The sequence below is a fragment of the Varanus komodoensis genome, unplaced genomic scaffold (assembly GCF_004798865.1).
Source record: "Varanus komodoensis strain SLA01 unplaced genomic scaffold, ASM479886v1 scaffold3, whole genome shotgun sequence".
In the NCBI taxonomy this organism is placed as follows: domain Eukaryota; kingdom Metazoa; phylum Chordata; class Lepidosauria; order Squamata; family Varanidae; genus Varanus; species Varanus komodoensis.
The window spans coordinates 33,887,019-33,896,853 of NW_025335761.1; the positions used below are offsets into that span (position 1 = coordinate 33,887,019).

General features: G+C 49.4%; 1 protein-coding gene across 1 annotated transcript; it reads left to right on the forward strand.

The window, feature by feature from the left end:
* Positions 1–5,270: 5,270 nt before the first annotated feature.
* On the forward strand, positions 5,271–6,313 carry SSTR1 (somatostatin receptor 1). Its single transcript, XM_044436944.1, has one exon. The coding sequence runs from the start codon at positions 5,366–5,368 to the stop codon at positions 6,311–6,313; it is 948 nt and encodes a 315-aa protein (XP_044292879.1). The 5' UTR covers positions 5,271–5,365.
* The last annotated feature ends 3,522 nt before the right edge of the window (positions 6,314–9,835 follow it).

Consider the following 9,835-nt stretch of genomic DNA (forward strand, 5'->3'; position numbering starts at 1 on the left):
GCTGGGACTTTTCTCTCCATTGTTCCTTGCAAATACTTTATGTGACTATTGTTCCTCAGGCAGACCTCAAGCCCACTCTTGTTTCTGAATCTTTCAGGACAGTTAAATCTCCAAGCAGCTCCCCACCATGTTTGCTACTGAAAACTGGCAACAGGACAAGGCAATACCATCAAAGTACATGTACCAACATTACAAGACAGGAAAGAACTTTCAGAAAACAGATGGTTTCTGAACATTCACTGAGAAACCATGTAACTTCGAGGGGTATGCACAGGGTATGGATAATCAGTGTACTTTGACAGTCATCAGAGTCTCATTTTGGTTCACTCTTCAAAGCTTCAGATAGCAAAGGGCCCATTCCTTTGGCCCAATTTTGGACCAAGGAAATAAAGGAAAAATATTTGGATTTTCTTATGCAAAGTCCAAACACAGAAATTTTAGCAAAAGCCTTGTGAAAATTCCAAGAACAGAAGTTACAGCCCTGCAACTGTGCAGTCCAGGGCCCGAACAACTCTCCAGCTCCTGAAGCAGGAGTGTACATATAGGACACCACCTTGTCCTCCCACCCTCCACTGCCACCCTCACCGAGCAGTCTCCTCCCCTTGCCCACTCCCTGCCTCTCCTAACCCGGCCACACCTCCCAGAAACCTACCATTTCCCCCCCACCCACCCTTGCTGTGTTCCCTCCTGCCTGTTTCCCACCTACCTTCCTGCCACTGTTCTCCAAAGAGCCCCATCAGCCATATAAACAGTTCTGTAGAGCTGGCCAGGCTCTCCACAGAACCAAACCTTTCAGGAGTGAGTGTCCAGAGGCCAACCATCTGGGCAGAGCCTGCCGGCTGCTTTTTAAGGCCAATGATGCTTTTCACAGAGCCAGCCTGCCCACCCACCAGTTAGCGCTGAGAGAAACCTCAGGGTAAGCAGGACTCTCCAGTGCACCCACAGCTGTGCCACTGAGTTGCACCTCTGGAGAACCCTTTCAGATACATTCTCCCACTGTGAGAAATGCCAAGCCAGCCCTGCAGGACTTACCTGTCCAGGTGTCTCACACACACAAGCCAATTGATCTGAGAAAAGGGGAAAACAGCAATTGCACAAGAAAGCAACAATCTCTCTTTCTCACAAACTCAAATATAGAATATTCTAGCTAAAACTGATGGAGTCAATTTAACTTAGTACATTTTAACCTATTGTGGTAGCATCTTGGGTTTCAGAGCATATATATATTTCCTTTATTTACTTGTAGAGAAGATGGTCTGAGAGACAGAGCATCTTAACCTACTGATCAGATGTTGTTAGGGGGAAAAGAATGCAAGCAGTTTTTTATGAATCTGAGTTTAATAAAAGAAGCACTTATGTTTCTGTTTTAGCCTACTCATGATGTCAACTTACCAGATGCTCTAGAGGGCACTATTGAGCTATATCAGAAGTAGGATTTTGTCATCCTTCCCAAGTAACTTCTAAGGTGATCTAAAATTTACCACAGGGGTACTTGTCATTAGTAAAGATAATCAAAGATCTACACAGCTGAATGAGAATTTGAATCCAAGAGCCTGATGCCCAAGGCTTGACAAATCTAGCAAGGAAAGATGACAGGCAGGCAGGCAGGCAGACAGAATTTCTTAGAACATTTCTGGCTTAAAAAAACCCCTGCTCCTTCAACTAAGATGAAATCATAATCATATTGGAAATGTGCCGTGCAACATCTTCCTTCCTGTGATCTCACGCTTGGTCTGTTTGTGAGGTGGGTCCCACCCTTTTGCCACGGTACTTCTAGATGCATTTTGCTCCTGGAGAATCAGAAGACAGCAGAGGCCAGAATTTTATCAATTACATACTAGCTCTTCCCTTCCTGTTGTTATCATTAAGTTGAGTTTATTTGACATCATTCTCGGGAAAAAGACCGAAAGCATCTTATAAGAGAGATTAAAGCATACACCAATTTAAAAACACCCCAAAATGATTAGCAATAACATTCCCTATCAGGATCCTGCTAAATTGTCCATGTTTGTCACCCCTAGGATTCAGTATTGCCATGAACAGTCTTTGGGAATAATGTAATTGCAGTACAAATGAGATGCTATTTCATATATGCTAGTATATCCAGAAATATTCTGACAGTTAAAATATTACCTCAAATTTCTAACATGGGGGATTTATTTTCTGTATTTTAACATATTTTACAGTGCTGCAAAATTTAGAGAGTATTTATGAAAATAGCACCAAAAATGATCCTTAATAATTCTTATTGAAGGAAGATTCTAATTCGCAAATGACTAAGATATGACTGGCAATGCATGGAAAACAGATTTATAAAGTTTGTACATTCTGGCAGGTCTGTACATTTAAAAACAAAACAATACTTCAGCCTACTTTGGTCTTCAAGGGGAAATATTTGTGGAGTGGCATGCATATCTCTGTGTTCGTGTTATCAGTGTATATAAATAGATCATGCCTACCTCTCACAAATTCCAGAGGATTCAGCATGTTGCCAGCATGTTGCCTCTAACTGTAATTTATGCAATATTTACATCTATAGGACAGAAGGTGAAGTATGCGTGTGATACAGTGTGGTGAATGTGATCACGTGAAAAGATAGCAGTATATTGTTAAACTGTGTAATTAGAAAAGGGCAGGATAGGCAGCTGGGTGATTTTATGCAGCACCAGCAGTGGAGAGAGACCAGAGCACTCCAACAGTTCCGCAGACCAGCGCTAGCTGTTTGGTGAGCAAAGCTGGCTCACCCGCTGTGGTGCACCGGGGACAGTGCGCAAGGGTGAACTGGAAAGCTAACAATCTTACACAGCCAAACCTCTCTGCATTAGCATTGTAGACTTCCTGGCTAATTGTACCAACGCTATACAAAGCAAACAAATGAATAAACAAATTAACTGTTGCCTATTCTTAATCATATTCAAAGAAGATTATGTTTCTGCTACGGGTTTCTGCTGAGTGTGTGAAAGTTGAAAGCTAGGTGCAAGCTAGTATAACATTTATAATGAACAAAGATCAAGTTATGTGCTCCTCTTGGTGGTGTTGTCAACAGAAAGAGCAGAACGAATTTTCATGGTACAGCATCCTCACCACTCCCAGAGAATTAAAGCAGCTGCTGCCACCACCTTCCACCAACTGCACTCTCCCCCAGTATCTATTACCCAGAGGGAAAAGGCCAGCAAACACTCAGAGAATACCCCTGACTCCACTCTCTGGGTGGGTCGATGGTTGGAAGCCATCTTTCTGGGTGGAGTGACAGCAAGGGGTGGCTGATTTCTCAGCAGCTCTCCTGTAAGCATGCTGGTTCGGATTGGGCCTCACAATCACACTACCTGAACAGTGTGACGAGGTGATTCCTTGCAGTTGCTTCCCTTGCTCACACATCAACTTTCCCCACCCGAGAAGGGAGTGCAGGTAAGCAAGGCTCTGAGGCTGCAATGAGGGCCCTTTGCCTCTGCTAGCTCACCTTATTCTCCCCACACCTCACCAGGCCTTGCATCCCTCCCTCAGAAAGAGTTCAGGCCAGCATGCGAAGGCTTCTGCTCTCTGACTGTGTCTCCCTTTATGCCTCTAGGGCTGGCACTTTGGTTAGGGCTGGGGGAGCACTGCCCAGAGTATAGCGGACCACCAGCCAGGGCCTTATCCACTATGCGTGCGCGACTGTGACGGAAAGAGAGAGCTTGCGAGCAGCACGAGGCGAGAAAGTCCCCGCTCGCTCGCTCGCTCTTTCCCGCCAAGGCAGCTCAGCAGTGGGACTAGGCTCGCCAGCTTCAATTCCTCCCCCTGCACCATCCCGAGAGGGCGCACGCAGAGGAGCGCGCGGCGGCTGCGCTTTCGCGGCAAGAGTGAAGCGACAGCCGCGCCGGCCGCTCACCCGCGCGCTCTGTCGCCGCAGGCGGGCCAAGCCCAGCTTCCGGGCATGCTGTCCGCGCTCCTGCAAACTCCCTGGACGGGAGCGTGGAACGCGCAGCAAGGCGCCCCGGGAAACGGGGAGGCAGGCGCGAGGTGGCAGCAGGGAGCCCAGAAATAGGGTTAGCAGGGCCACAAGGCGAGCACCGCGCTAAGAGGGCGCAGGGCTTGGCGGGCGCGGTCTGTGGCAGTGGAACGGAAAGGCGGGGAGGGAGTGGCGGCGAGGACAGCAGAGAGGAGGAGACGGTTGTCCGAGGACTGGTGAGGGCGCTGCTGGGTATCGAAAAGATCCGGGACTGAGGTCTGCAGAACGACCAATACACAAACTTAAAACCGCACGCCCTTGCGTAGTATATTTTCCATGGGCTTTAAGGTGTCTTTCGGTGTACGTGTGCCTTCAAAGCAGCCGGTCGCCTAAGCGCCGCCCTATCTATGCTAAGAAATGGACGGATAGGGGACAGGAGGGCGCTGGATTGCAGGAAAGAACTCAGGCAGAAAGTTTTTTTGGGAGGGCGGAAGAAGTAAAGCGTACGTAGGAAAGGCTGGAGCCTCCTATATCAAAGGAGCTCCATATGCATAGCAGCTTTCATTCTGAGCTGTGCAAATTGCCCGTGGCACTGCTTGGTGGAGAATCTATCCGGGAAAGGAGTTCGGCAGCATGGAGCGTCCCTATAAATCGCAGAGTAATAGCTGCCATGGATAAGGATCCCCACGGCCCTCCCCGCCCTTTGAGCAGGCTCCATTAGACGGCCGGGGCGCTCGCCCTCCGCACTCCCGGACTCCCGCGCGCGGAGTGGCCCGGCGGCCCGGTGGAGGGCCGCTCTTGCTTTCGCCTCTGAAGCAGATCGGCGGGGAGTGGGAGAGGGAGGAGGCGCCAGCGCCTGCCGCCTCAGCCTCGCCCTCCCGCCTTTTTCCAGCCAGCCCCGCTCGCTCGCTCCCGCCTCGCTCGCTCCCTCCTTCCTCTCCGTCGTGCTGACGCGCCGCTCGCCTCCTATTAATCATCCCTCCGAGCCGGTGCGCCGCGATTAACGCCAGTCGGAGTCGAGGCGGCGAGCGTCTCCGGCTTTCTCCTCGGTGGCTCCGCTTCCTCCTCCTCCTCCTCCTCCTCTTCTTCTTCGAGTTCTTCCCGCGCCGCTCGCCGGTCCGCCCGCTGCCAGAGGAGGAGAGCGCGCGGCGGGCCAGGAGGAGAATGGCGACCCGCGGAGCTGCCCGGGGGCTCGCGCCGCGTTGAGCCCGGGCGGACGGGTCAGAGGATGGCCCCTGCGCCGGGCTCGTGGGCGCTGGAGGCATGGACTCGGCGGCGGGTGGCAGGAACTCCTCCGGCTCCACCGGCCCCAACGGCACGGTGAGCGGCGCCGGCGGCGCTGGCGGCGCCGGCGGCGGCGAGTCGCAGGGCGGCAGCGCCATCCTCATCTCCTTCATCTACTCCGTGGTGTGCCTGGTGGGGCTGTGTGGCAACTCCATGGTCATCTACGTGATCCTGCGCTACGCCAAGATGAAGACGGCCACCAACATCTACATCCTCAACTTGGCCATCGCGGACGAGCTGCTGATGCTGAGCGTGCCCTTCCTGGTCACCTCCACGCTGCTGCACCACTGGCCCTTCGGCTCCCTGCTGTGCCGCCTGGTGCTGAGCGTGGACGCGGTCAACATGTTCACCAGCATCTACTGCCTGACCGTGCTCAGCGTGGACCGCTACATCGCGGTGGTGCACCCCATCAAGGCGTCGCGCTACCGCCGGCCCACAGTGGCCAAGATGGTCAACCTGGCCGTCTGGGGGCTGGCCATCCTCATCATCCTGCCCATCATCATCTTCTCCAAGGCCGAGAGCAACACGGACGGCACGGTGGCCTGCAACATGATGATGCCCGAGCCCAAGCAGAAGTGGCTGGTGGTCTTCGTGGTCTACACCTTCCTCATGGGCTTCCTGCTGCCCGTGGTGGCCATCAGCCTCTGCTACATCCTCATCATCGCCAAGATGCGCATGGTGGCGCTCAAGGCCGGCTGGCAGCAGCGCAAGCGCTCCGAGAGGAAGATCACGCTCATGGTCATGATGGTGGTCATGGTCTTCGTCATCTGCTGGATGCCCTTCTACATCGTGCAGCTGGTCAACCTCTTCGTGGAGCCCGAAGACGCCACCATCAGCCAGCTCTCGGTCATCCTGGGCTACGCCAACAGCTGCGCCAACCCCATCCTCTACGGCTTCCTCTCGGACAACTTCAAGCGCTCCTTCCAGAGGCTGCTGTGCCTCAGCTGGATGGACAACGCCGCCGAGGAGCCCATCGACTACTACGCCACCGCCCTCAAGAGCAGGGCCTACAGCGTGGAGGACTTTCCGCCAGACAACTTCGGCGAGTCGGGCAGCATGTACAGGAACGGGACGTGCACCTCCAGGATTACAACCCTCTGAGGACGGGCGGGCGCCCCCGGATCGCGGGCGGGAGGGCGCGGACCACGGGGAGCGGGAGAACGAGGCGAGCGGCGCGGGGCGCGGGCGAGGCGAGTCCCCGCTCCGGCTCCGGCCCCCGCTCGCCGCGCGCCCTTCTGCCCCCGCGCCGGCCCGGCCCGCGGGATCCCCCGCACCTCTTCGCGCTCCTTGCCGGTGCCTGGAGCGGCAGCCCGGTCGCGGTGCCGCGGCTGCCCCCGCCCGGGAAGCCGTGGGGCTCCCAGCGGGAGCTGCCGTGCGGCCCCGGGGGCGCGGGGACGGTCCGCGGGGCCTCCCACGCGCTCCGGGGTTTTGCCGTTTGTTTGTTTGTCCGTTTGTTTGTTTCCCCTCCTGAGTTGCTCCTCTACTCGCTGACGGCATCTCAAGCTGAAGCCGGTCCGGTTCAAGCCTCCCGCCCCCAAGAAAGTGACTTGAGCGCGGCTGGGCGCTTAGCTCTTTGCATCGTGAAAGGAACCTCGCTGTCTCTGGACTTAGGTGGTCTTTGGTTAAGCAGTGTTTGTTTTCTGTAAAGGAGGGAGGTCGGGGCTTAAGCCACAGCCCTCTAATTTAGCCCTCTAATTACTATGTGTATAGCTTCCCAGTTTGGAGGTTGAAAAGCACTACTCTTGCGGTGCACTTTTGTTACCTTGCATTGGCCGACCGGCAGCATTTAAAACAAACAGGCTTCACCTCAAATTAAATCCTGGCTTCAAGTAGTTCCAGGTCTCACTCAGACCTGGAAATTCCCAGGGCAGCACAAATCCTGAATCCAGCTTGAAGCAGACCCAACAAAATTGCATATTGCATCACTGTAACATCTTTTTCCCACCCACCTTCCCCAATACAAATTTCTGTTTGGCATTCAGCAGCACTCAAGGGGAAATGGCAATCCATTTGGAAAGGGAAAGAAACCCGTCTGGTAGAAAGCAAGGCGATTATTTCATTATCTTGCAGCAACAGCAGGCTCCTGATAAGAGCGAGATAAATAGCTCCCCCTTTCAGCCACCCCAACCTTCCCGGGTGACTGTCAAGAGCTGGGCACTAGGCTCCCGGTGATGTTTGATCTGGGAAACATTTCGCTGTGTTGGTACATATAATAAAGATGTGCAAATAAAGCAGGTTAAAGAACTGCAGGGCTATTGTCCTGGGCTGTGTGATATTTGGCTTGAATGATAAGAAAGGAGAGAAATGTGAGGAGTAAGGAGAAGGTAATTGGTGAGTTAGCCCAACAATGAAGACAGGAAGAATTGTCACAAAGTCTTTTCTAAGGTTCCCAAATTACTTTGATTGCAGTTTATATCATACTGGATTCTGGTAGTTGCCTCTGAAAACTCCAGCTGGCTTTAGGAGAATTATACCTTACTAAGTGGTTTGGGGAATGCTGCCAAGAACACACTTCTAACATTTTAATACAATAGTAGTTCAGGGTAACCCAATAACATGCAAGAACATAACATAAAATGCCCTTGGCAGATCACTGTGAGGGTTCATCTCATCCAGCATTTTGTTTCCAAGTGTGCAACATGCAGGGATGGCCTGACTTAATAAACTGTAGCTTATTACACCCATGTGGTTCCAGCATTCAGCAGTCAAGAAGCACACCATCCATAAACTTTGGACACTTCTAACCAAGTACAGCCACTATGAGAAATTAATCCTTGTTTCCCAGTGCAATCAAAATGGATAGAACTGCAATGGAGGCTTCATCTGGTTGGCCAACATGGTAAAGTCCTGCCACATATTTCCTACTTCAGTAGGGACTAAGGAGGAGCTGAAGAACAAGAGACTTGCCAAATCGGTCAAGGCAAATGGCCCCTTCTGACCAAATAAATGTATTGTCTCTGAGCAAATCCTATGAAAACTCAACTGTTCATTTCCCAGTAACAGAAATTTGTGAAAACTCTTCATGTTTGCATCAGCAACCCTATTGTAAATTTACAATAAATTTATTGTAAATTTGCAATACACGTCACGTTTTACTCTGTGTTTGATTTCTTGGAATCCTGTTTTAAAATGTGAAACAGATTAAATTGGTGGTTCTTTTTTCTTACTTTTTACTTAATATATCATTGTTTCTGTTCCATTAAAAACTATCCTCTTTCAAATAATTCTTTTGAAACAGTTTTTAGCATGTATCACTGCATAGGGTTATTCAAGGCTGAATAACAGCAAAGGTAGAATAATAATCCACAGGTTTTGTTCATTGCACTTCCTTGATAGGGCAGCAGGGGGTGAAGTTTATAGTTTTGTGAAGGAAATGTTTATGGTACTTACATTTTGTTATCTGTGTTCAAAAACTGTTATTCCTGTAGATATTTGGTGAATCAACATTGTATTGTTTTATCAAAGGCAATGGCTAAAGTGCAAATTTCAAATTATCTTCTGCCTTTTGTTTTTAATTAATTGTACAGAAAGGAAATGCAAGAGGAAAGGCACTATACTCAATTACATACTTCAAATTTGTTCCACAAAATATAATTTTCAGATGATCAGGAGCATTAAAAAGAGCTAGGATGAAAACTCAAGATACTAAAGTTGTTTGAAATTATGTTAAACAGATTCTGGAAAAAGTGGCTTGAAGACTACAACCATAATTCTCTGGTAGCCCCTTAAAGAGCAGCATTTTCTTTCATACCACAATGCTATAAAATTATATGTTTTGAGTATAAAGCAAAATGAATAGGAGGTAATGTAGTTTGACAAATGATGCTTATTCAGTTTTTCTATTGCTTTTACGATATATGTTTGCTTACAAAAGTTGAGGTAAAATCTTTACTGGAGTATAATAATATGTCAGCTTATTGCATTTATTTGTACAGTGCCATCAACTTATATGGCACTTTACAAATTGTGTGTTTGTGTAGCAAAAAATGGAAAGGCCTCATGTAGCTTAACTTTGGCTGGATAATGTCCTTAACACTGCAGTCCTATATGATATATACATACTTACTTAGCAATTAGTCCTGTTGAACTAATTCAGTGGTGCTTACTTGTGAGTAGATATGCACAGGATTGCAAGGTAAGCATTCTTAAGTCCCACTGGCTTCAGTAAGAGGGATCTGTAGCCTCCTCCTAGGCATTTTTACTTGGAACTAAGCCCCATATTGTTCAGAACTGCTCCTCCCATCCAAGTGTCGTAGGACTGTATTTCTCTTTCTTTTAAGGTTTTTCTGCTTGGCTAAATTTATTTGGTCAAAGAGGGAGATCATAAAGGGGAGGCAGGAAAAACTAAGGAGAGGTGAAGGGAACAGTGTGTACTTGGCTTTGGTTCACTCTGGTATGTCAAATTAGGTGGAACATCATTTGAACAAACCCCCAATATGCCATTCCATATAACTATCCCAGCAAATGGGTAATAATAATAAAGCTACACCAAAGCTGGGAATCATGTCAGTTGATAACCTGTGGAGCTAAAATGAAAAGCTTCCACTTTGTTAGAGACAGAATTGATCCTTTTATTATTACCACCTTGGAAGTTATTAAATCATGCTTTTAGCTATTTGTTAT